General features: G+C 47.3%; 1 protein-coding gene across 2 annotated transcripts in view; it reads right to left on the reverse strand.

Annotated features, from left to right (window-relative positions):
• Window positions 1-25,722, reverse strand: part of SLC24A3 (solute carrier family 24 member 3) — a 654,625-nt gene that overhangs the window by 24,918 nt on the left and 603,985 nt on the right. For both annotated transcript variants that reach the window (XM_066234658.1, XM_066234657.1), the window contains 6 exons: window positions 23,229-23,282; window positions 16,130-16,263; window positions 14,068-14,228; window positions 12,512-12,782; window positions 3,031-3,197; window positions 114-228 (listed from right to left, as the gene is read on the reverse strand). In XM_066234658.1, coding sequence (XP_066090755.1) covers window positions 114-228; window positions 3,031-3,197; window positions 12,512-12,782; window positions 14,068-14,228; window positions 16,130-16,263; window positions 23,229-23,282 — 902 coding nt within the window. The remainder of the gene's footprint in view (window positions 1-113; window positions 229-3,030; window positions 3,198-12,511; window positions 12,783-14,067; window positions 14,229-16,129; window positions 16,264-23,228; window positions 23,283-25,722) is intronic.

Raw genomic sequence — 25,722 nt, forward strand, 5'->3', positions numbered from 1 at the left:
ATCTTCCCAGCTGGGGTGAAGTCCCGGTCGTTGCCAGTGGACATCCGCCCTTCCACACCTCTTGCTGAGAGGCCTTCTTTCCTTCCCCTGCCCCACGCCCCGGGAGACCCCACCTTGTCTGGCCACAATGAGGCTGGCCATGCAGTCGGGCACACTGGTTCCGGCTGCCAGGAAGGTGATCCCCATGATGACGTCAGGAATCCCCAGAGTGTAACCAATGATTGTGACCTGGAAGAAATAGGAAGAGGTGGTGAGCTGAGGGCAGGCTCCATCCCTCCCTGCCCGTGACTCCTTTGAGCATAAAGCAGAAAAGGCTGCAATCTGGGCGGTCTCTCAGGGGGCAGCGTCCACTCTCTGTGAAGACAGAAGGGGTAGAGGTCTCCTGGACCTGACTGGGGCTGCAGGCCAGGAGACCAGTGTGCACTTACGGGGCCCATGTTTTCCAATCAAAGATTGGCCTTTTTCACTTGTTACTTTTAGGTGAGGTCGGTGGCCTGAGAGAGGGAAAACAGTTTCTGGGAAAAGGCAATATCGGGACAGAATACTTAAACTCAGGGTGGCCTGGGAAACCTGGAGTACGTGACTGCCACGCTGTGCTGCGCTGGGAATCGGAGCACCCAAGTCTCAAGCTGCATAATGGGAATGCCCACCATCCAGTCTTGCAGGAAAAGCCACAGGCGGTGATTCCCTCCCTCCTTCCCTTGGGTCTCGCTAACATCACCTTGGTCAACGTGGTCTTCCGCCCCTATTGCGTATGTTTATCGAGTACTCAGGCACTGTGCTAAGTGACGTTCATGTGTTTTAACTGACGTAGTTCTCACAACAACCTTATGGAGTCGGTGCTATCATCACCATTCTTCAAATAAGAAAGCGAGTCACTGCCCAAGGCACACGTGCTCGTCAGTGGCAGAGAGAGGGCCTTCCCACCCTGGCAGGCAGGCTCATTTCACGGGCAGCACCTCTACCTACATGGGAGTCAGCTTGAATCAGTGCTTCCATCACGTAGATTTTTGCCCTCAACTGCAGCTGGTAAAACTGAGAGGAAAGCAGTTGGTGAGATATCATGATGGGGGGTGGCAGGCAGGCAGCGGTCAGAGGGGTGAGTGGGAAAGAGACCAACTCCCTATATGCTGGCTTTGGAGAGGATAACTTGCAAGAGTTGAGATAAGCTGGTCATTTTAGAAAGTTGCTTGACCTCACTTTCTATAAAGCTACAAGAAATGCAAACCACGTGCTGCAAGCAGCACCTTCCCACAGCTCCTCCCGGCCAGCAGCTGAGCGGGAAACCTCCATACGACACCCTGACTTCCTCCAGAGGCATAGCTGCTCCTTCGCAGTCCAAAGGTTCGGGGGAAGTTAGATCCATCGAGATGCCTGGCTCGCCCCCTTCCAAACCAGAGGGTGCACCTCGTTTGCATTCAGTGCTGATTTGAAGCTGGGGGGTGGGGGGGGGCAGGGCTCTCTGCCTCCTTCTCTCCCGGGAGGAAAGTGAGAGGCAGCGACACACAGCATTCTGTTTGTTGTTCTGAGGAGGCTTTGGGAAACGGAGCCACCAGCATCCTGGCCCAACCTTGTTTTCCTTTCTAACAGCCTTCAGCTGGGTCCCACGGGACTCAGGTTTGGCTTGCTGGGTTTGGTGGGAACCAAGCTGCTGCCTACTGCCTGCTGGGGTTACTGTGATGCTTGCGGCTGAGTCTGGAGTTCTGGGAACTGACCCCCCAGGTGGCTGGCCATGCTTCCTGCCTCCCTTGTTTCCTCCCTTTTCCCTGCCATTTCTCAGGAAGTTTTGAACCGAATCCTCACCAGAGCAGGAGGCAAACGGGAGGAGGGTGACCCTCAGGTGAGGCAATGCGTTTGCATATTAGTAGACTGGAGTGAAAACCATCGAGCCCCTGGAAGTCAGGGACACCAACACTAGTCCCCACACTTAGACCAGAGACGGCAGCCAGTGAATATAGCAAAGAAAAATGTTAATGAATACAGAATGAGGGAGAAATCTGTGCCTATGAGATCTGGGTTGAAAAAGAAGTTACCAGTTTGTGATGTTGAAGGTAAGGGATAATTATGATTTGATTTGTGTCAAATTTACAAATTTACTGCCTCCGAAACAATCTCTTCAGAACCTTTCTTTTAGCTCTTGAATTTAATTCTCTAGAATTTCTATATTGTATTCCTGCCTAACACTCAAGCATGATTAATTCAGATTTGCATAATTTTGTCATAGCTTTTAATTTCTGCCCAACTCCAGTTCTAATGAATTAGGTTTGCTTCCTGGCGAAAAAGTGCAGGCATACACAGGCAATACGTCCTGGGTGGGGGGGGAGGGGCTGAATTTCCTACATGGCTTTGGAGGCAGAGGCTCTTCTGGCCCCATCATCAAGGCCAATCCTTGAATCATGAACTCAATTTCTGGCTGAAGAAACTGAGACTGAGATAGGGAAAGCGACTCTGACAGATGGATTATCACTCTCCAATTCCTCATATTTCCTTCCATGCCCTTTACCTTATGCCTATGCTGGCCTTCCCATTGGAACAGGTGGAGAATACTTCTCCTTCTTCAGTGATGCCGATAGAGCTGATGCACGTGGGTGGCAGTCACAGCCAAGGCCCGACGAGGCTCCTTGTGTTTCCGTTTTCCCTGGTGCATTCCAATGACTTACCGTGAGAAGAGCATTCCCCAGGCAGCCACTGGTCCAGGAGAATGGGCAAACAAACTCATGGAGCAGACACAAAGCCAACCTGCTGTCTGAATCGAAAGTAGCTACTCTGTGGCTTGAAGCAGAGCTGCTCAGTCAGAGCCTGCTGAGACTAATGCAACCACAGTCAACCTGCAGACATGTGAACCAGAGGATGAATGCTTATGATTCTAAACCACTGAGTTTAGAAGTGTTTTGTTTGGCAGCCTTTTACCTGCAATAGCTGACTGATACAGTTACTGGGCTGAAACCCCATGCTATATTCCCTTCCGGTTGAGTGTGTCTTTCTCTCTGGAGAGATCTAGTGCTGCCGTGGGGCCCTTGAGGCACTCACCATCCATACCATCACGTAGGAGAAGGCTGCAATCCACAGCGTGGAGGAAGCAAACGTCACCATGAACCACTTCTCCCAGCGGGGCTTGTTGCAGTTGGGTACAGTGAAGTATAAGAGAAAGCTCAGTGGCCAGGTGAACGCCCACTTCACTGTTTCCAGTTTTCCAGCTGAGAAAATAAAAAAGGCAAAACAACAGCAACAATAAAACTAGTTAGCTTCATTTCTCTGCTGTCACCTGCCCTGGGGATCCCTTTCCCCAGACATTTAAACTGTAACTGATGGCCTGCGGAAGAAACCTTGCTATGTTGCTCTTTCCCCAAAAGATTCAAATGGCTTTCCACTACCAACAAAATCTGGTGTACAAAGCCAAGCAGGAAAACAAAAACAAAAACCTTATCTGCTGCCCACCTGCTCCTTAGGTTTCCAAAATGAAGAGATGAGTCATTCCCAACAATACCAGGCTGGGGGGATGGCTTTGCAAATGGGGCCAGGTGGATGAGGAAGATTCTCAGGACGCAAAGGGGTGGGGGAAGTGTATGGGGTAGAAGTTTGGGGAGGGGTTGCTAGGAAGACCACCAGTCGGCCTCTGCTGTCTGTTCTCCCCATGAGCAGATAGGTCACTATAGCTTTCCAGATTATAAGGCGCCAGTGGTCACAGCGCCATCTAGTGGAATTGCTCAGCATCGCCTGTCAAGCACACTGAAATCTTGAAAAATTATTTGAAAGCTCTCTAGGTTGTCAAAACACTACGTTTTGAATGTTTGTATCCCAAACTGATACGGATTTGCAAATTAATAGTTGCTTTCAATTTCTCTAACTACCTGATGCCATGGGTAAGAGGACAGATTTGTCAGCGATGACCTGATCCTACCATCTCTGTGCGATCCGAGTGCTACAGTTCAGACTTCCCATGCATGCTTATTTCAGTGACTACATGATCACGGGTTCCTTGTGGCCTTAGATCTGAAAAACACATTAGTCTCCTTTGGCTTTTATTACCATCCTGCTTATGTGCTAAGTCACGTCTGGGAAAAACTATGCATACACATATGTATTCCCTTCTTCAATCCTGCTCTCCTCTTCCAAAAGGTTTCCTATGCCTCTCTCTACTCAGCCTCCCACCTGCCACCACCACAGAATAATTTTTTCTTTTTTAAAAAATTTATTTATTGAGTTTAGAGAGAGGAAGAGAGAGAGACAGAAATATTGATCTATTCCTGTATGAGCCCTGACCAAGGATCGAGCCCGCAACCTTTATGTATCAGGACACTAACCAATTGAGCTATTGGCCAGGGCTAATTTTTTATATTCATCAACTTCAAACAAATAAAGCCACTTGTATATTTTTGTATCTACCTTCTTTTATTCAACATGTTTGTGTGTGTTTGTGATTGGTTCATGTGTGTTTCACCCCTTCTAACTGCTCTCAAGTATCCCACCCCGTGCACACACCAGAGCAGGGGTCCCCAAACTACGGCCCCGCGGGCCGCATGCGGCCCCCTGAGGCCATTTATCCAGCTCCCGCTGCACTTCCAGAAGGGGCACCTCTTTCATTGGTGGTCAGTGAGAGGAGCATAGTTCCCATTGAAATACTGGTCAGTTTGTTGATTTAAATTTACTTGTTCTTTATTTTAAATATTGTATTTGTTCCCTTTTTGTTTTTTTTACTTTAAAATAAGATATGTGCAGTGTGCATAGGGATTTGTTCATAGTTTTTTTATAGTCCGGCCCTCCAACGGTCTGAGGGACAGTGAACTGGCCCCCTGTATAAAAAGGGGACAGTGAACTGACCCCTGCACCAGAGTGTGCTTACCCATTCTCCTGTGGACGGCAATTTGGGTTGTTGCAAGTTTTCAGGTATTACAGCTAATGTAATTCTGGATTCTGAAGCATTTGAAAACCTCTGAGCATTCTTGTGCATGTCTTTTTGGGGTATGTTTTATTTCTCTTGGGCAAAGACTCAGGAGTAGAACTGCTGAGTCATAGGGTGGGTGTTTACTTAACTTTATAAGAAACTGCCAAAGAGTTTTCTAAACTAATTGTAGCATTCAATATTTCCACCAGAGTTAAAAAGGTATCTTTTTAAAATTACATTTTGAACAGTGACTAATGAAGTGTTTAACAAACTTTATTTCATAATTTTATACCAGTATCCAGCACTTATTTCATTATATTTCTTGTCAGTCTCCAAATAGTTTCTTAAAGCTACAGAGTAAAGTTATACAACATTACTTTTGGCTCCCTGGTCTCCCTCAGGTGGCACGGCAGGGTGGTCCCTAAGGGACGAGTGCGGCTCACTCACCAGATGGCGTTGGGTCCAGTGCCTGCTTTGTCAGGCAAGTGTCTCAGTTACTTATGTCCCTAAGCCTCAGTTTTCTCATCTGTAAAATGTGGCTACAACAACACTGCGCTCACAGAGCAGCTGGCAGAATTGTGTGGGCTATTAGGATGGGCCGGGGACAACATACATTTGCAAGTTGGTGAGTCCAAATCCTCAGAATCATTCTTGACTCTGCCCCTTCTTTCAGCCCTCTCAGCAACCCTGGCAACCTGCCCCAGGCATGCTCGACCCCCTGGCCTCTGCCTAGGCCACGTCCTCCATCCAACCTGGCTCAAGACCTGGCTTCCTAAGGGGATTCATTGCTCCTACACTTGCCCCACCTCCATTGCTCACATCAGAAGCTAGAGGACAGTATCAAAAAACAAACTGGGCCTTGGCTGGTTGGCTCAGTGGTAGAGTGTCGGCCTGGCGTGCAGGAGTCCTGGGTTCGATTCCCGGCCAGGGCACACAGGAGAAGCGCCCATCTGCTTCTCCTCCTCTCCCCCTCTCCTTCCTCTCTGTCTCTCTCTTCCCCTCCTGCAGCTGAGGCTCCATTGGAGCAAAGTTGGCCCAGGCGCTGAGGATGGCTCCGTGGCCTCTGCCTCAGGCGCTAGAATGGCTCTGGTTGCAACAGAGCGACGGCCCGGATGGGCAGAGCATCACCCCTGGTGGGCATGCCGGGTGGATCCCGGTCGGGCGCATGCGGGAGTCTGTCTGACTGCCTCCCCGTTTCCAGCTTTAGAAAAATACAAAAACCCCCACAAAACCCAAAACAAACAAACAAAAAAACCACAAACTGTTCTAGAACCTTCTACTGGCTTCCACTGCCCTAAGAGAAAAACCATATCTCCCCATCATGGCTGACAAAGCTCTGTAACAAGGCTCCTGCCTACCTCGCTCCCTACTTACATACTCCCCTGCCTCAGCTATCTTTCTGTTCTGGGCTCTCAAGCCTCTCTGTTCCTCAGGGCATTGCACGTGCAGTTAGTTCCCTCTACCTCCACCTTCATGGGGCTGAGTATGATAAGCAGGTCACCTCACAGCTCCAATGTCAGCTTGACCCCTCAGATCACCCAAACGAAGTAAAACCCCCATCGACCCTACTTCGTTTTTTCCATCACTTGCATTTATTTGCTTCATAGGAAACACTTTCTGGGTGAAATGATTGGGTTTATTTCCTCATTTGTTTTAAATTGTCCCCAATTAGAATATAAACTCTACAAGAAGAGTGTTTGCACCAGGCTGTTCAACACCCTACTTTGAATGTCAAGAACAGTGCAGGCATGAATCATATTCTTCATACTTATTAATAATATTAACATGAATACCATTACTATGAACAAGCAAATCAGACAAACTAAAGAAAATTATTATTATTATTATTATTATTATTATTTTTTTAGAATCTAAAGGTATCCCATTTACAGGTGCAGAATAAAGCAAGGCAACAAATTATTAAAAAAGGGGATGTCTTTTCCTATTAGCAGCTACACATCTTGCTAGATTTTGGATCTGGGTTGAGGAAGTGAGCAGTGGTGGGATTCAAGTAATTTAACAACCGGTTCTCTGACCTAATGACTGTTTTAAAGTATAAAAAAACGATATACCAAAAGGTAGGTTATTATTTCATGCATTTCATACTTAAATAAGAACAATAAAAGAAGTACACACAACTAGATTGTTATGAGTTTAAGAATATTAACAAAAATATTAAATAATACCTGACAAAAACAATAAAACTATTATTTAAGATATTTTAATGTTGCTTCTTGACTGGCGTCCTCACTTATAATTTTTTTCACCTATGGCACTTATAATTTGCTGTTGCACAGATGAATGCTAAAAAAGAGTAAGGAATGTAAATTTCTGATTTCCACATTGGGTGGCTGCCCAGGCGCCCACCTTAGAGAGAACCCTGATTATAAGTGCCATTTTAACAACCGGTTCACCAAACTCAACAAAAAATGTTATCGGCTCTCCCGAACCGGGGTGAACCGGCTAAATCCCACCACTGTAAGTAGGTGATGAGCACATTGAGACTGTTTGGTTGGATTACAAAGCAGGAAGACTAAGAGTTGTGTTGTGAGGGGTTTTCAAATGCTTCAGAACCCAGAATACAGCCAGATCTCTGATTCCAAATGTATCCTGGAAGCCTGTATGTTTCTAAGTCCTGCAGTGTAGTGGGGACTCACTCATCCATCTGGGGCTTGGCACCCCTCACTGGCCGTCCAGTCTTCCAGATGCCCTCACAAGGGGAGAGACTTGGTTTGGTTCAAGATGCACACCCAATCAAAGTTACAAGGAAATACACGAATGAGAAGAGAAATGAGTTCAATCTGGCTATTTGTCATTCTTTAGAAAATCAAAACGATAAGAAAAAATGAAGTCAGAGTTTATGATTGCCAGAATTTAGACAATGATATTAAGTACGTAAAGTTTCAAGCAGTATAAGTTACAGCAATGAGTTTTGTCTCTCAGCTGAAAATATTTTGACTTCACACTCGGAGGACATTATATTTTGAAAACAGTTTTTTTTTTTTTTTTTAGATTTTATTTATTCAATTTTCAGAGAGGAGAGAGAGAGAGAGAAAGAGAGAGAGAGAGAGAGAGAGAGAGAGAGAGAGAGAGAGAAAGGGGAGGAGCAGGAAGCATCAACTCCCAAATGTGCCTTGACCAGGCAAGCCCAGGGTATCGAACAGGCGACCTCAGCGTTCCAGGTCGACGCTTTATCCCACTGTGCCACCACAGGTCAGGTGAAAACAGTTTTTACTGTCTTCCAAAATGCTATTGATGCTTTCTTGGACTTACAGTTCCATTGTAACAACAACAAACTTGAAGCAGAGATTCAATGAGTACCACCTGGACTATACCTTTAAATGTAACATAACAAATATAATTCCTTGAATAAACCAAGTGATGCACAAATGTGTGTTTTCAATAATTCTGAGGAGCAGGAGCAGTCAGATAAGGATTGTTCACATTTCAGCTAAATTTCCATTTCTGAATAAAGGGGTAAAATTAGTTTTCTTTCTCTTTGAGTCAACAGCATTTCTTGGCATGTTTCCATCTTTTGTTCCGTTGCCATGTGGTCTAAACAGAGCCCCTGGGATGGTTTATTCGTTAATTTAGCAGTTGCTGCAGGCCCTCTGTGTGCACTGTGCCCCTCTCTGCACGCAGCAGCAGTCTAAGAAAACACAACTCCCTGCACGCGACCCGGCATACAAGGGATTACGAGAGTTCTAGAATGTCAGCCAGCAAATGGCAGATGAAGCAGAGGGCGTGATGCAGGGGCTCTGAGGGTCCATTCAGCATGGCTGCTCTAGAAAGCAAAGGACCTGTTCCCAAGTTACAGTCCTTATTAAACTGCTTAGAAAGTTTAATTCTATTGGATGGAGAAAGAGTCATTGCTCAGTATTTAGACCTAGAGCTAAATATGTAAGTTTGTTTCAGTTATATAGGCAATTAAAACGTACACTGTTTTAAAATAAAATATACAGAGAAAATAAAAAATAATTCCACCTACAAAACATTTATTTTGGTGTACTTCTTTTCATTTTTTTAACAGGAGTGTGTTTATCTACATATACATGTGAATGTTTTTGTTTCTGTCAGTAATAGCCCTTCTTCACACATGATGTAAGAATATATGTATAATTTATATGTATGTATGCATATATACATGTACTATGAATAAGTGCCTATAATATATATGTATTTAATCTATATATACATATACATATAAACACAGGTATGGTAATATATATGTATACATTATGTAATGTACAGTGCATTAAATATGTACACATATTGTATATTAACATATAATATATTAAATTTATATAGTATACATATACACGTTATATGTGTACATTATATCAGTCATACATATGCATATGGCATATATATACGCACATATACACACACATGCCATATATGTTCCTGTATTTATCTACTCCCACATAATTACTTATATGTTGATTATATACATCACAGTCAAGTACTGGCCAAAAGAGCGCGGTGTAGCTGGCTGCAAGAGCAGAGGGAGCCCAGGCCCTTGCGCAGAGGTGGGTTTAATGGCAGGTGCACCAGGTGCATGCCCTGGGCCCCGACTTCTGAAGGGCCCTGTAACATACCAACTTGACACTTTTTTCTAATGGAAGGGACCCAATATTTTCTTCTGTGTCCAGGGCCTCAACCAACCTTAACCCACCTCTGCCCTTGCACGACTGTTACGAGAGTGAAAAATGTGTTCATTGTGTTGGATGGCCTTTTTCAGGCCAAAGGGACTTAGTGTGAAAGGAGCCTGACTTGGGGCTCCCAGGCTGTCCTTCTGACTCCGCCAGTGCCCTCTGCTAGCCTGAGGCACCTCCTGCCGGCTTCCGCTGCCAGAAGGCCAGCCTGCCCACTGAGGGCCGGCTGGGCACAGGCACAGCCCGAGCCTCAGAGAGAGTTCCTGAATCCAGGTTTGAGAGTTCTCTGCAGCAGGCGGAGGGCGCTGGGGGCCGAAATGCGACAAGCCCATTCTCCACTTCAGAGGCTCTGAATTAGGCTCCCCCAAGTCTCAGAGGAACCGTGAAGGTCTTGGCAGTGACTCCGGGCCTCCTCACCATCCCCCGGGGGCAGCCAGGGACCCATAGCACTGGCCTCACCTGAGGGCTTATTAGCAATGAATCTCAGGGCTCACCCTGACCTCCTGAATCAGGACCTGCCTTTTTTGGGGGAGGCCCCGTGAGAAGGGCCGGTTAAGGGAACTTGGGATTCTGTCTCCTGTCCCAGCAGCTTGGGGCCCCAGGGTGAAGCAGGGGGCCCGCAGGTGGCAGGACCACGCAGCAGCCTTCCTCCTTTGGGCCTGTGCTTCTGAGACACGCAGGCGCCTGGGCGGGGGCTCTGAGTCCGCACCTGCAACCCCGTCTGCTGTCGCCTGAGGCAGGGGACATGCGCTGGGAGCCCTGGCGCTCCTCATTGCACAGTTATTTCAGCAACAAGGGGCTACCTCCCAATCTCACAGGAGGTCTGCCATTCACCTCATCCAGGTGAGAAATATGGAATAAGCGATCTTAAGGGGAGCCTCTGTCCCCCTCAGTAATGAGGTCACATCTGGGAGCCAGGCCACGGGTCTCTAGTTGTCTGCCTGGAGCAGTGCTTGAGGCTCAGGGAGGCCAGCACAGCACCTGGCCTCACTGCCTCCTTCATCAGTGAACGACTGTAGCGAAATGAGCTTCCTGGAGCTTGGTTATGAGCTGCTGGTGGTGGGTTCTGAAACAAGGGCTGGGGGAGGGAGAGTTCGAGAGGTGGGACCTCAGGATTCCCTGCCTCTTGAGACTATGCTGGGCTCTATGGCAGAGCTGACCTCCAGGTGGCGAGGTTAGCATCTATCATCAGCAGAAGGTGCAGCCTGGGAGAGAGGGGTGACAAGGACCCGACACACTGTTGCTGGCTTGCAGATGGAAGGACCATGTGACGAGGATGTGGGTGGCCCTGGGAAGCAGTGAGCAGACCCTGGCTCACAGCCAGCAGGCAGCAGGACTCAGCCATGCAATTGCAAGGGACCGACATCTGCCAGCAACCTGAGCGTGGTTCTTGCAGGGCCTCTGAGAAGGACAACCGCCCTGCCCACTCCTCCATCTTGGCCCGCGAATGCCTGCAAGCCCAAGGCAGGCCGTGCCAGACTTCTGACCCACAGAGCTGGGAGCTGTTCAACAGGTGTTGTTTCAAGCTGCCAAACATGTGGCAAGCTGCCCGTGCGGCTGAAGAAAATGAACACAAAAGTTTACAAGGGAGGAGTGGAGTGTCTGGTCACTTAATCCTTAAACTGCTTTTGTCTTGCTTGATAGGGAAGAAGGTTGCCAAGGAATACAGCAACAGGTGGTAAAATGGATAAATAGCCAGTGTGCTATTTTCTATCAAGATTACCTCGTAAGAAATAATGATTTAACTCTGGCTTGGCGACCTTGCATCCAAAAATGAAATGGGACTTTGACACTCCACACCCCCTGTCGCACCATTAAAAGGCCTTTCAGGTGGATAAAAGCAACACTTCCTCAGAATTTAAAGTCCTCCTACAAACTTCCTGGAGAAGTACCCACGTTAATTAAGCCTTGACATTCACTTGACATTGAAAATGAACCGAACCAGTGCACGCTTTCCTAAAATGGTCGGAAGCTTCTGGAAAGTCTAGAAAACAGGCGGAATTCTTTGGCCTTGGTCCACCTGTTCCACTAATGGGTGGTGATGGTGGAGGAGCCAGGTCACTGGAATGGTCTGGTCTTTGTTGGAGGTAGCAGTCAGGACAGAAGGACACCACCCTGGTGGCGGGAGCCTTAAAAGCTCTGACAGCCTGACCTGTGGTGGCGCAGTGGATAAAGCGTCGACCTGGAAATGCTGAGGTCGCCGGTTCGAAACCCTAGGCTTGCCTGGTCAAGGCACATAGGGGAGTAGATGCTTCCAGCTCCTCCCCCCTTCTCTCTCTCTGTCCTCTCTCTCTCTCCGTCTCTCCCTCTCCTCTCTAAAATGAATAAAATAAAAAATAAAATAAAATAAAAAAAGCTCTGACAAGCCCTGTCCTCCCCTTTGAGGCCCCACAGGGGCTGCCTAGCCAGCCCCACTCTGTGGGATTTAGGTGGGCCAGAGTGCTTTGTGCCCAGGTATGCATCTGCTGTGCCCGTTCTGGAAACAGCAGGTCCTGGGAAGGAGGGGCCCAAGTCAGGGGGAGAGGCAGGAAGTAAGAAGAAAAATGGAGGCCAACTGAGCAGGCAGCACGTGTCCCCCAGGGCCGGCCTTGACAAGAGAGCCCTGTGCTGACTGTCACAGGGATTGGGAGGGTGGGCGAGTACCTCTTCTCGTGAGCCCAGACTGTTTTGCTAACATGGGTCATGTGCATTTCCTCCTTAGCACCAAAAGGTTCTGCCAGACAGCTAAATTATAAAGTTATAAATTTGGTCCAAGAGCCCACATTGCAACCAATGAACACATGTCGCCATCCTGGCCATCTTTGGACACTCAACAATAATCTTGCCCACTGCAGATGTTAATATAAATATATCTATGTTCATATAGAGAGAGTTCTTTGAAATAAATGGCAGAAAGGTCATTAGAGTTAAGGGTGTCCACTCAGTGGCCCTAATAAAACCCCAACCCTAGCCCAGACAGGGGACCTCTTACAAGGCAGGTCGAATGGCGTGTACGGTCCTTCGTCATCTTCCTCATCCTCCTCTTCCTCCTCGTCATTCTCATTGTTCTCATTGTCCTCGTTTTCATTCTCTGTCTCATTGCCAGCCTCGGCCACCACCTCGTCCCTCCGGGTCCCATTCACGCCCCTGTCTGGGGCGCTGCTGGGCCCTGTCCCATTCTCCACAGTGTGCTTAATTGGGATTTTGATGGCCACCTCGGATTCTCCATTGGTGTAAGCCCTGCTGTTTATCAGTCTTTGTCTCTGGAAGGAGAAAGACACATTCTTACCATGGTCAGTGGGACAGGAAATCCCTACACTTAAAGTACCAGTTATTGGGACCTCTAGGCAGCTGACAAAGAAATGCTTTCAGACCACTCTTCAGTTAAGTCTTAAGGGATTCCACAGAGTCATGACCAACTCAGAAGACCTCCTCTGGGAAGAAGGGTTAACCTTTCATGACCTACTGGACCTTGCCGATCACTTCAGAGGGAAGTTCCTATGTCTCACGGGCACACCTCTTTTCCTATTAAGGTTCTTGACTCTCTGTGCACTGTGGTGTTACCTTTCTCCTCCAGATTTTAGGAACCTCGTGGTCCATATGTGAGAAAGTCACACAAATATGTTTGGACTAGTGTGCCGAGGAAGTTGCCACTCCAGGAATACACAGGAAATTTCAGGTCAGAGGCTCAGCATTAGTCTAAACTAAAGCAACTTTGATAGACAACTACTCCTGTGCATGTTCACACTAGAGAGCTCCATTCAAATGGAAGAAGAAAAAGGTGCATAGAAAAGGACAGGAGTTTTTTTTCCCGTATAACCAGTGGTGGGATTCAAATAATTTAACAACTGGTTCTCTGCCTAATGACCATTTTAAGTAGTACAGGCAAACAATAAACCTAAAGGTAGTTTATTATTTCATGCATTTAATACTTAAATAAGAATAATAAAAGAGGTACACACAACTAGATTAGAAGAGTTTTAAAATAACAATGAAAAATATTAAATAATACCTAACAAAAGACAATAAAACTGTTATTTAAGATACTTCTATAATGCTTCTTGAATTGGCATCCTTGCTTGCACTTTTTTTCACCTATGGACAGAATGAACATTACTACAGGTGCTTAGAATACGCTGTTGTGCAGATGAATGTTAAAAAAGAGCAAGAAATGTAAATTTGTGATTTCCACATTGGGCAGCTGCCCAGGTACCCTCCTAGAGAGAACCTGATTATAAGTGCCATTTTAACAACTGGTTCGCCAAACTCAACAAAAAATTAGGTATCAGTTCTGCCTGAACAGCGCGAACCTCTGAATCCCACCACTGTGTATAACTGGGAGCTGGACCATGCCTGTGAACATGAGGAGGGAGGGCAAGGACCAGGCTGCACAGCTGGCCGGCGAGTAGTGATGTTTGGAAATGGCTGAAGAATATTATTGTGTTAAATGTTGAGTTAGGTGCTGCTGCTTTCGGACCAGGAAACTCTCTCTCCTTCCCAGTTTCCCACCCCCGTCCGGGGGCAGATGGAGTCTGTTTTCCCAGGTACCTCATTGATCAACATGCGGCTGGCCATGGAGAGTCTGGTCTTGGGGGGAAAGTGGCTGGTGATCATGATTCGAAGGCCGGCCTCAGAGAAAGACAGCTGGTGTGGGTAGGCTGACAGCAGCTCGTCCACCATGATCACTGAAGCTTTGCGGTGGAAATTGGCTAGGGAGATTAAACACATAATAAAAATATTGAGGCTAGGAGTAGGTAAGAGATATTCCTTCAGTCTCCCTTCCTTTCCTTTGTCTTCCTTCTTCCTTCCATCTGCCCTTCCTTCCATCCATCCATCCATCCATCCATCCATCCATCCATCCATCAAGGGAGGGTTGTAGTGAGCAAAATTTAGAGAAGAGCCAAAGTCTGCTTTTAGGGGCTCATCTATAATGCTTTTTCGACATAATGAAACCATTTGAGCATCACTCACTGACATATGAAGAATGAGTGGTACCAGACATGAATTCCTCCTTTTCCTCATAGGATATATTTTCCATCACTCAGATCTGGGGCCTAGGAAAGATCCCTATAATCCTTAGTGACCTTTTATGCCCTTTAAATGTTAACAATATTCCTACTGAGAGGTTAAAAGCTGCCAAAGTGACTTCAGTGTTACATGAAGGACAAGGTGGGGAAACACACACACACACACACACACACACACACACACACACACATACACGTTGCTGTAGACCTTTTATGCCCTTTAAATGTTAACAATGTTCCTACTGAGAGGTTAAAAGCTGCCAAAGTGACTTTAGTGTTACATGAAGGACAAGGTGGGGAAACACACACACACATACACACACACGTTGCTGTAGTCCAGCCTATACACAGGGCTGACAAGAGGACAGGTTGGGAGTGATCACATTACAGAGGCCCAAGGCCCAGAAAGGGCTTTGGGCAAATCTTGTGTAACAATTTGCTGGAAAAAGTTTCACCAAGTTCCAAGCCTCCTCTCTAGGAATGTACAAATGAGCACATAGCTCACGGACCTGGCCACAGGCTTCTTAGCAGTCACTCCCGTGGCCAAGCCACGAAACCGTGAGATGGTCTCTGGAAACACTAATATTAGGGAGCCCTCTTCACCTCCTTAAAAGTATTCCTTTTATGGTTATAAACTACCCAGAAGAGAAAAGAACTAAAGAAAATCATTATGTGGGATGCACTGAATAATCTTAAGTCTTTAGTTAAGCATACATTTAATTAGAAAAGTTTACCAAATAATTAATTTCAAAATTCTAATAATTACCCACAGATCAAAAACTCAGACATATATTTGAAAAACTACCTATAGATTTTCTAGTTTCTTTTTGCTTTTCCTATAGAGCAACCATATAGGACCAAGAAGAAATAAGCCCATACATTTCAAGGGGAAAGTTAACAAAAAAAAGTAAATAAAATATCAAACACATTCTAGGCAAAAGTAAATGATAATTTTTGTGTTCCTCCACGAAAGAATATTATTTATTAGAGAGCACTATGTTATTTCTCTAAGTATCTCAACTGCTTAACAAGAATCTATTAAATATAAGAATTCCTTTGAAAAAACAGGCAATTCTGTCATTTTGCAGCTTGATAGCTAAGGTAATGTAGCCCGGAAATGAATTTGGATATAATAATATACTAATAACAGCTATCATTAGTAAAGCATGTTACATACTTTATCTCCTTTACTCATTACAAAAATTATCCTTATTTTGCAGAAGGGAAAACTGAAGCTCAGAGTGGTTAAGTAACTTGTTTCAAGGTCACACAGCCAAAATGTGACAGAATAAATACCTCCAAACCCATGGTCTTTCTCTCTACCACTGTCCTGTCCTCATTTCCCTGAATCACTCCCAGCAAATGTTTTGCCCAAGAACTTGCACGGGTTCCCTGAGTTGTCTCATCACCAGGTAGGAGACAGCCCCATGGTGAGCCAAAGGGAGGGAGGGGGGTGGGACCCTCTCTCCTGTAGAGAGCAGCGCCCTCTCCAGGCCAGCTCGGCACCCAGGTGTGGCCACGGGGGAGGACGCCGGGCTGGCTTCCCAGCACTTACTTCCTGGACACAGGCTCTCCTTGGTTACCTTTCTTGAGTAGCACCACAGTTGCATCACAGTTGCTGCTGTCGTCGATTTCAGCATTGTTGGCCAAGCCGTTGACCATGTTCCCGGCGCCTTTCGCTCTCCTCTCAAAGCAGTGATGTATGCAAGTGTTATACCTGAGCGAAGGAATAGGCAAAGACAGTCCATCAGCATTTGCTGCTCCTCCATTCTCCAACTTCCACCGCGTGTCTCTGCAGTCTGGACGCATTGTGGGGGGGCCCACACCTTAAGTTATTATTGTTACTATCTTGGTATCCCAGTTCCCATAATATATGACCTGTCCTATTTTCCAATTTAAGGATACATGGCATGTGAAAGTAAAACCAACATCACATAGGGACACACTGCTTTCTTTCCAGCCTCTCCACTGCCAATGGGGGCACCTCTGGCGTTGAGCTGCCCGACCTGGAGTCTGTCTGTGCATAGAAGGATGGCGATGAGACTCAGTGGGACGGGCTGAGTCTACTTCTCTGTGCCACGTCTCCAGGGCCTTTGCTGTCAAGGACACACTTGGTGGGAAAGGAGAAGGGGTCTCATCCACACTGCTACCCGGTGTGTCGTGTTCTGTGTGTTATAGGCTAGCTCAGTTTTTGTCTGTCCTTGCTTTCCTGAGGTCACAGGTTGCGTCCTGTGAATCCCTATTACTGTTATGTCATAATTACAGGTCTGAGGGGTTCTTGGGCTATGATTCTCTAGAACAATCAAGTGATAACATTGTGCAGAGCTTCTTATACATGTATTGGAGAAGAAGAAGCTTGTACAGGTTCCTAGGATGATTTGGCAGGTAAATGCTCTGGTACCTTCACCTTTAGTATTAGAAGAAGCCCAGCGAGGGGTCCTAGAGAAGCCCCAGGGCAAAGCCAGTCGGCAGGGCTTCCAAGGCATTGTGGCCACGGCCACTTTCCTCCCACTCAAAGACCTAACGGCGTCGGTAATTCACTGGCCATGGGACACCCCCTTAAGGTGTCACACCAGCCTGGTCTCCGGCCTCCCACAGGAATGGCAGCCATGCACAGGGACTAAATTGCCAGGGGGCAGGCCACTCGAGCTGTGCTTCACCACACAAGCATCTCTTCCTCGTCCCCTTTATTGCTCCAGACGAGAGGCTCTCGGGAGTCCCTCCCCACCATCCCCCTATGCCTGTTCTTCAGTTGGCACAGCTCTGGGTGGGCGGGCTATGGGACATGCCAGCCATTGTGGTATGGACAGAGGGGCCCTCTAGGACTTGGACTTCTCTTCTATGAGCATTCCCTGTGCTCCTGGGAACGCAAGGTTCTTCCTAAACTGCATTTGGGAGAACAGAAAACTAGTCCAAAGTGACAGTGGGCTGTGAAAAGGCAAGTGGGCAGGCCCATCCTGGGGGATGCTCAGGGTTTATAAGAGACAGGAAATACTGTGCAAAAATGACTACTCTGCAACTCTAAGGAAATAATGGACCCACATGTTGAGCCTTGGTGCCTGGCAGCGTTACAAAGAAACGGGAGACATCAATGTGCGTGTCGATGCGTGAATTCATCAGCATTCGGGGCACAGGCTAACCTGAATCAGACCTGTGGCTGACACAAAGGAAACACAGAGGTCAGAGAAGCAGGCCACACTGTATCCCAACACAACAATTGCCCCATGGTGCAAAACTCTGTGGAGCAAACAGCCAAACTTTGTTGAAGAATAAATTGAAAGAAAAAAATATACGGAAGGGGAAATGTATAGATTAAAAGAGACATAAAATATGGAGCCACTAATTCCAGTGAGTGAAATTCATTTGGATTTTTCAATTTTTATGATATTTAGGCCCTGGTCGGTTGGCTCAGCGGTTGAGCGTCGGCCTGGCGTGCGGGGGACCCGGGTTTGATTCCTGGCCAGGGCGCATAGGAGAGGCACCCATTTGCTTCTCCACCCCCACCCCCTCCTTCCTCTCTGTCTCTCTCTTCCCCTCCCGCAGCAGAGGCTCCATTGGAGCAAGGATGGCCCGGGCGCTGGGGATGGCTCCTTGGCCTCTGCTCCAGGCACTAGAGTGGCTCTGGTCGCGGCAGAGTGACACCCTGGAGGGGCAGAGCATCCCCCCCTGGTGGGCACAGCGTTGCCCCTGATGGGCGTGCCGGGTGGATCCCGGTGGGGCGCATGCGGGAGTCTGTCTGACTGCCTCTCCCCGTTTCCAGCTTCGGAATAATACAAGGGAGAAAAAGGAAGAAAAAAAAAATTTTTTTTTTTTTTCTTTTTTCATTTTTCTGAAGCTGGAAACAGGGAGAGACAGTCAGACAGACTCCCGCATGCGCCCGACCGGGATCCACCCGGCACGCCCACCAGGGGCGACGCTCTGCCCACCAGGGGGCGATGCTCTGCCCATCCTGGGCGTCGCCATGTTGCGACCAGAGCCACTCTAGCACCTGGGGCAGAGGCCAAGGAGCCATCCCCAGAGCCCGGGCCATCTTTGCTCCAATGGAGCCTTGGCTGCGGGAGGGGAAGAGAGAGACAGAGAGGAAAGCGTGGCGGAGGGGTGGAGAAGCAAATGGGCGCTTCTCCTGTGTGCCCTGGCCGGGAATCGAACCCGGGTCCTCCGCACGCTAGGCCGACGCTCTACCGCTGAGCCAACCGGCCAGGGCAAAAAAAATTTTTTTTAATGATATTTATAGGACTAGAATAAACCTGTAAGAATGGTATTTATGGGATGATTGAAAATTTGAGCACTGATTCAATATTCAATTATATTGAAGAATTAGCATTAATTTTAGGTGTGGTAATAATAATGCTATGTTAAAAATGAGCCCTTTTAGAGATATATACTGAGAATTTTATCGATGACTTGACCTGACATCTGGGACTTCAAATGATATAAAGGGAGGGAGATGAACAAGGGTCTGGATGGAGCGACCCTGGGTGGACAGCAGTTGGGCTGGTGATGGGCACATGAAATTCATCACACTAGTGCACCAATTTTCCACCTCTCAGCACACCAAAAACTGTATTTCTTGCTGATCTGACAAAAACATAGGTAGGATTTTGATTCAGTCACATCAGATAGCAATTGTGTTGGCTCTGTTGTCATTTTTTTTTATCAGACAGTCTAAGGGAAAATAGGTCAGTGCTCCTGACTAAATACCATAGTCAGGTAGTGCATGTTTTAAAAATTCCTGTGGCCTTGGCTTAGTGGTAGAGTGTCAGCCCAGTGTGTTGAAGTCCCAGGTTTGATTCCTCATCAGGCCACACAGGAGAAGTGACCATCTACTTCTCTCCCCCTCTCCCCCTTCTTTCCCTCTCTCCCCGTCACCTCCTGCAGCCATGGCTAGATTGGAGCGAGTTGGCCCCTGGTGCTGAGGATGGCTCCATGGCCTGGGCTCAGGCACTAAAATAGCTCGGTTGCCAAGCAATGGAGCAATGCCCCAGATGGGCAGAGCATCAGCCCGTAGTGGGCTTGCTAGGTGGATCTCAGTCGGGGCTCTTGTGGGAGTCTGTCTCTCTGCCTCCCCTCCTCTCACTTAATAAAAAAAAAAAATTCTTGCAGTGCACCAGCTGAAAATTGCTGCACTGTTCTATTGACTTTTGTATATATTCAACATTCTTCTCAGTGAAGAGATCTCCCCGCTTTCTAGACTCAACACATGTGCCTCGCCGTAGCCTTAGAGCTGGGCAGGAGGACAGTGTCACCTGGACCCAGAGTCCATTTTCCACATAGAGATACTGACTGGCATGAGGTTGTGGTTTTAAAGTATAACTCCACCATATATTTCTTTGGATTTGGATAATAAGATAATAATAGTGTATATAGTATTATGAACTTCTTTGAAACCAGACATTAGTTAGTAACTATGATGTCACATCCCATCCTTACAAAAACCTCTGAGGTAGGGAGTATAATTAACCCTGTTTTCTAGAAGACAAAACCGAGATTCCAAATGGCTGCATAACTGGTCAAGGTCCCATTGCTAGTGGGTGACGGGTAGGATCCACAGCCAGGGCTTACTGTGAAGCACTTGACCTTAACCATCAGACCACATCACCTGGAAACCAAATCCCAGGGAGGTAACCCAGATGCACAGAGGTCAGTCCTTGCCATGGCCACTTGTGCCTCATACCCCCATGAGGTTCCTGGCCAAACTGAATTGTGTGTTGACCTTTTGACAGAATGTTTAAAGCCATTTTAAAACCACCAACCCAAGAAGCAGCTGATGTTTTTTTTTCTTTGTTTTTTTTTTTTTGTTTGTATTTTTCTGAAGCTGGAAACGGGGAGAGACAGTCAGACAGACTCTTGCATGCGACTGACCGGCATCCACCCGGCACGCCCACCAGGGGGCGATGCTCTGCCCACCAGGGGCGATGCTCTGCCCACCAGGGGGCGATGCTCTGCCCACCAGGGGGCGATGCTCTGCCCATCCGGGGCGTGGCTCTGCTGCGACCAGAGCCACTCTAGCGCCTGGGGCAGAGGCCAAGGAGCCATCCCCAGCGCCCGGGCCATCTTTTGCTCCAATGGAGCCTCGGCTGCGGGAGGGGAAGAGAGAGACAGAGAGGAAGGAGGGGGGGGTGGAGAAGCAAATGGACGCTTCTCCTGTGTGCCCTGGCCGGGAATCGAACCCGGGACTTCTACACGCCAGGCCGATGCTCTACCACTGAGCCAACTGGCCAGGGCCTCTGCTTTATATTTTTAATTGAGTGTTCTAAATTTTGTGCTTGCATCCTGAAGCTATTTTATTGTGAAGCATGCAATTTTATAAATCGGATTTTGTAACACCCAATGATTAAAGCCTTTGATTGCGAAGGGGGATGGCAAAAGAGCAGAGATTTCAATTTAGAATTTAGGATTGGAATTTATGTAGGAAATTCTGTGAGCACAGTAGCTGCCGTTTCCTGTTTTACTTGGATCCTGCTGGTGCGAACAGCTGGAAGGCTGGTGCAGCTGCGGTGTCAGCAGAAACATGCCTCATCAGCTCTCACTCTGGGTATGGTTCGGAGGAGAGGAAAAGAAGTGCTCACTGCATTCTCTTAATGTCCACATGCCCTGCCAGCAACTCCTGGGCTACGATGGCTTGGTGGAGGGGTGCAGTGCTCACAGGAGGGGTACTAGCAAACTTCCCTGCAGACCAGCTTTGGTTTTAAAGACCTCCTTATACTGTGAAAGTCCTAGGGAATTCAGTATGGCACATGCTTTCACCTAAATTGAGATTCAAAACCCCAGGTCAACACTGGTCATATAGGAGACACTCGGTCAATTCTTTGGAATAACAGAACAATACACTTTTTCGAAAAGGAAGAAAAGGACTCTTGACTCTTTGGGAACTCAAACTTGGAGCCTCAGAAAGTAAAAAACAAAAAGTGAACTCGTCAAATGGGAAGCCCCAAAGGAGCATGTGAGCATGGCTGAGGCCTCCCCACGTGGCACCAATTCCCTCACAGCTTTGCTACTTGAGAGAAAGAGGAAGTAAGATGGCTGCCCCATAAAGGATTCTCCTTTGGACTCTAGGAATGCTGGAGAGCCTTTGGGCCGACTCTGGTTTCGAGCCCATCAATTGGTTTTTAAATGAGAGGTGATTAGTGGCACCTGATTTCTGAGTCAGTTATCTCGTGGTCACTCTAAACTAGGACCCTCTAGAAATGCCCCCTTCCAGTAGCAAAATGAAGATGTTGGGTCCACACTGATAACTGGACAGCTCCTGGGCTGAAGAGTGGATGGCACATTGAGTGACTTGGTGGCAGACCACACATCAGCCAAGCCAGCTCCTACTGTCACTGCTCAGGGGACCTTTGCTAAAGGCCACACCAATTTCTCAGAACAGGGCTCTCAGCCACCAGTGGCCAGAGTTAATTATTGTCAGACCTCACAGCAAGGAAAACCTGACATATCCGTTCCAGACTGCTACCTGCTATGTCCAAACTGGCAATTTCTGAAAGTGTTCTACGTCCTTGCCTCCTGAGAAGGCAGTCACTCCTGCGATCACATGTATGAGGAAAGTAGGGGCTAACTTAGAGTGGAAGAAACGGCTCCCACGGGGCTAGGAGCTGCGGCACGGACCGTCTGCCCCTCATCTCAATGGTGCTTGCAAAAGATGAGCCAGCAGTTTCACCCCCGGAGTGCTTACATTTTACCCTTGAGCATGGGGAACATCTGCAGGGTAAATCTTGACACAAACAGTAAGCTGCCCAGAGCCGAGGGGAAAGGAACACGCGATGTGGTGAGTTTAAAATGCATCCACAAATCTTTGGCACTCCTCCCTTCAGAGGGCAAAGTGGACCCTTGAGTGTGGACTGACTTAGTGACTTGCTTCTAATAAACAGGATATGACAGAAGTGCTGGCGTGTGACTTGTGAGACCAGGGTATCAAGGGTGTGTAGGGTCCTCTCTGCTCTCTCTCGAAGCTCCTGTGTGGGAGACACCTGAGCCACAGTAAGGAGAGGCCATGTGGTGAGGAGCCAGGCCTGCAGCCAGCAGAGAGCATCAGCTCACAACCAGGATGCGGGTTGCCTTGGAGACCAGTTGAGTAGATGAGGGCCACCCCAGCCAACCTCTTATCTGCAGTCTCATGCAAAACCCTGAGCGAGAGCCCTCCAGGTAACTCCTGTGCCTAACTCTCAGAAACTGTGTGAGATAACATGGGGTTTTAAGCCGCTAAGGCGTGGGGTTATTTGTTACACAGCACTGGATGACCATACGAATAATGGAAGTCCGCAGATATTTGACCCATGGGTTTAGTCATCTCTTAATTAGCTCTGGGCCTTTCTTTGATTCCAAATAAGAGCATAAGTAATTATGTTTTACCTCTTTTCTTGTTATGAAAGAGAGTGAAAAACAGCCCAAAGCAAGGCTGCCAGGTTTTGAAGAGGCCCTTCTCTTGAGAGATTTCTTAAATGATACTGAAGTTTTGATTCCGTCATCAAATATGGGCTGGGGGGGGGGGTGTCTTTGCTATTGCTACTAATCACAGCTGCAGAAGGTCCTAGCAGGTTGCCGAGGGGACCAAATGGGTCAGTGACAATGGGCAAGGAATGCCAGCTAGATACCTGCCCTCCCTGTTCCCCTTTCCACATGATCACATAAAGTCAGATATAAGAAAGGGTTTTGGAAAAGACACTAAGGAGGTATTTTACTTACTTCATGATTACAATGTAGATAAAATACATCAGCACGAGGACCAAAGACTCCCACCTGTGTGCACACCAAGAAAGGCTGGTTAGAGAAAGTCGCCACAGGCGGACGCATTTCATGTGGATGGCAGTTGAACTCGCCTATGCTGCATACGACTCTCAGTGATCTTCTCTTTTGTACTTTAAAAGGAAAATGCTTCTTCCCCTGTTAATCGCTTACCCAAAAAGAGTCCTTTGAATGCAGCAAGATTTCCATTATATTGCCGAATATAGGCCTATATTTATACATTTGTCCAAAGCTTAATAATTCACTAAAACCATTTAGATATATTTACAAAGAGCAAATGAGAAGAATTGATAGGGACAACCGAGGCATTGTTGAATATACAGGAGCAAGACATAAGTGGAGGGAGAGGCGGGAGAGGAAGGAAAGAGAGAAAGACACACACACACACACACACACACACACACACACGGTAGAGAACATGGCAATAGATAAGATAAGAATGAATGACTGGAAAAATAGTCAAGAGAAAGAAGGAAAAGTATTATAAAACCCACTGAAATGTACCTTGAAATTTGGATAATTTGAATTCTTCTTTTTTATTTTAGTAACTTCCAACCAAAAAACAAGGGAACTTGATTCCTAGGTTCCCTTTTAGCTATAGAATTAAATTATTAACCAACTGAGGGTGTAAAGTTTGGCTTCTAGAAAAGGTGACTAGAGAATGGTCTATGAAGAAATTGTAGGTTATGCCTTTCCTCCCATGATTTCTTTTCAAGTTCTATGTCTAGAAATGGATCTTAGGGAAATATGTGGTCAGATTTAAAAAGGATACACATACAAGGGTTTTGTTGCAGTGGTTATAAAAGTGAAGTTTTGGAAAAAAGCAAAATGGTTATATACGTTATGTTATGATAAGTATGTCCACACCATGGGCTACCATGCATCGGTTAAGAACACTTGTACAAATGTGTATGTATTTATTATAAAAAAGTGTTTGTGATGTCATTGAGAGAGGAATCAGAGTGCCCAAATCCCTTGAACGTCAGCTACATTCATTAGCTTCTCTCTCAGCAAACCTTCTCAAAGGGCTGCATGTGCTCCGTTCCAACACCTCATTCCCTTGGCAAAGTTCTCTCGTCCCACTCTGACATCTGTCGATCCCCTGAAACTCTCGCCAAGGGCACCTGTGTCCTCCATCTACACAGCTGCAGGGACAGTTCTCTGTCACCCTGCTCAATCTCTCGGCAGCACCCGAGGGCTGCCCTCCTGCCCGCCTGCAGACAGCTCTCTCTTCTCCTGGCTTCCAGGAGCCACTCCTGGTCCTCTGCCAGCCCCCCACCTCCTTCCCTGTCCCCTTTCCCTCCTCCGTTCCCTCAGTTCAGCCTCTGAACATGAACCTCTCTTCTCTTTCTACCGATGACATGTTCTCCCTCAGAGATGTCATCTTGTTCTACTGCTGTGCCAACACCAGTGACACCCCCACCCGCACCTCCACCCCAGAGCGGGTTCATACAGCCGGCCCCGCAGGGCCTCTCCCTGACCTATCCAAACACACGTCAGACAGGATTCTTAATTCCTACTTCCCCGCTTCACCCCCCCTCCCCCAGCTTGCCGTCTCAGTGCTATTCCTGCCCAGTCATGGCCCCAATCTGAAATCAACATGGAGCCCTCCTCTACCCCCACGCCTGCCCACCGGAACTCTGAGTCCCAAACACCTTGAACCGCCGGCTTCTGCCCTCTCTCCTGCTGCCTCGCTAGTCCACCCTAACTTCAGCCCTCAACTGCTTCCCTCGGTACTACTGGATCACATCATTCTTCTGCTTAAAACTCTTCAATTGCTCCTGCGATCACATGTATGAGGAAAGTAGGGGCTAACTTAGGATGGAAGAAACGGCTCCCACTGGGCTAGGAGACTTTTTCCCAAAGTCTTTGGGAAAAAAATAAAAGGTGCAAATCCTGGGTCTATGTTTTTCCTCTCCAAATCAGTTTCCGCCCAATCTTACTTCACCACACTGGCCTCCTTTCCTTTGCACATTTCAAGCTTCCTCTTGTCCCATAGAGCCTTTCCATGCCCATTCCCTCTGCCTAAATGTTTGTCCCTTCACTTCTTACCTGGTCCTTTTTATCCTACAAATATGAGCTTCAATGTTGCGTCCTCCAAAAAGTCTTAGCTACCCCTCCTTCACTTTCTATCACAAGACTTTGTTTTGTTCTTTCAATCTCTGACCAGATTATAGTTCTCATTTATTCATGACATATTGATGTCTAATGCCTATTTCTAGCAGTCACTGGACACCACTCCTCACACCTTATCCCTACTTCAGCTATCTGGTTTCTCACTTTCAGACACTTAAAACAAACTCCCTGACAGCTGATCCCCCCCCCACCCCAAAGCTGTTGGGGACTGAAAGCCAACAGGGTCTTTGCAGTTTAGATTTTTGGGAGACAGAGGTGTGTGCCAACCCCCCACCTCACTTGTTCTGTGAAGTTGCTA

Source organism: Saccopteryx bilineata, chromosome 6, assembly GCF_036850765.1.
Source record: "Saccopteryx bilineata isolate mSacBil1 chromosome 6, mSacBil1_pri_phased_curated, whole genome shotgun sequence".
Classification (NCBI taxonomy): Eukaryota; Metazoa; Chordata; class Mammalia; order Chiroptera; family Emballonuridae; genus Saccopteryx; species Saccopteryx bilineata.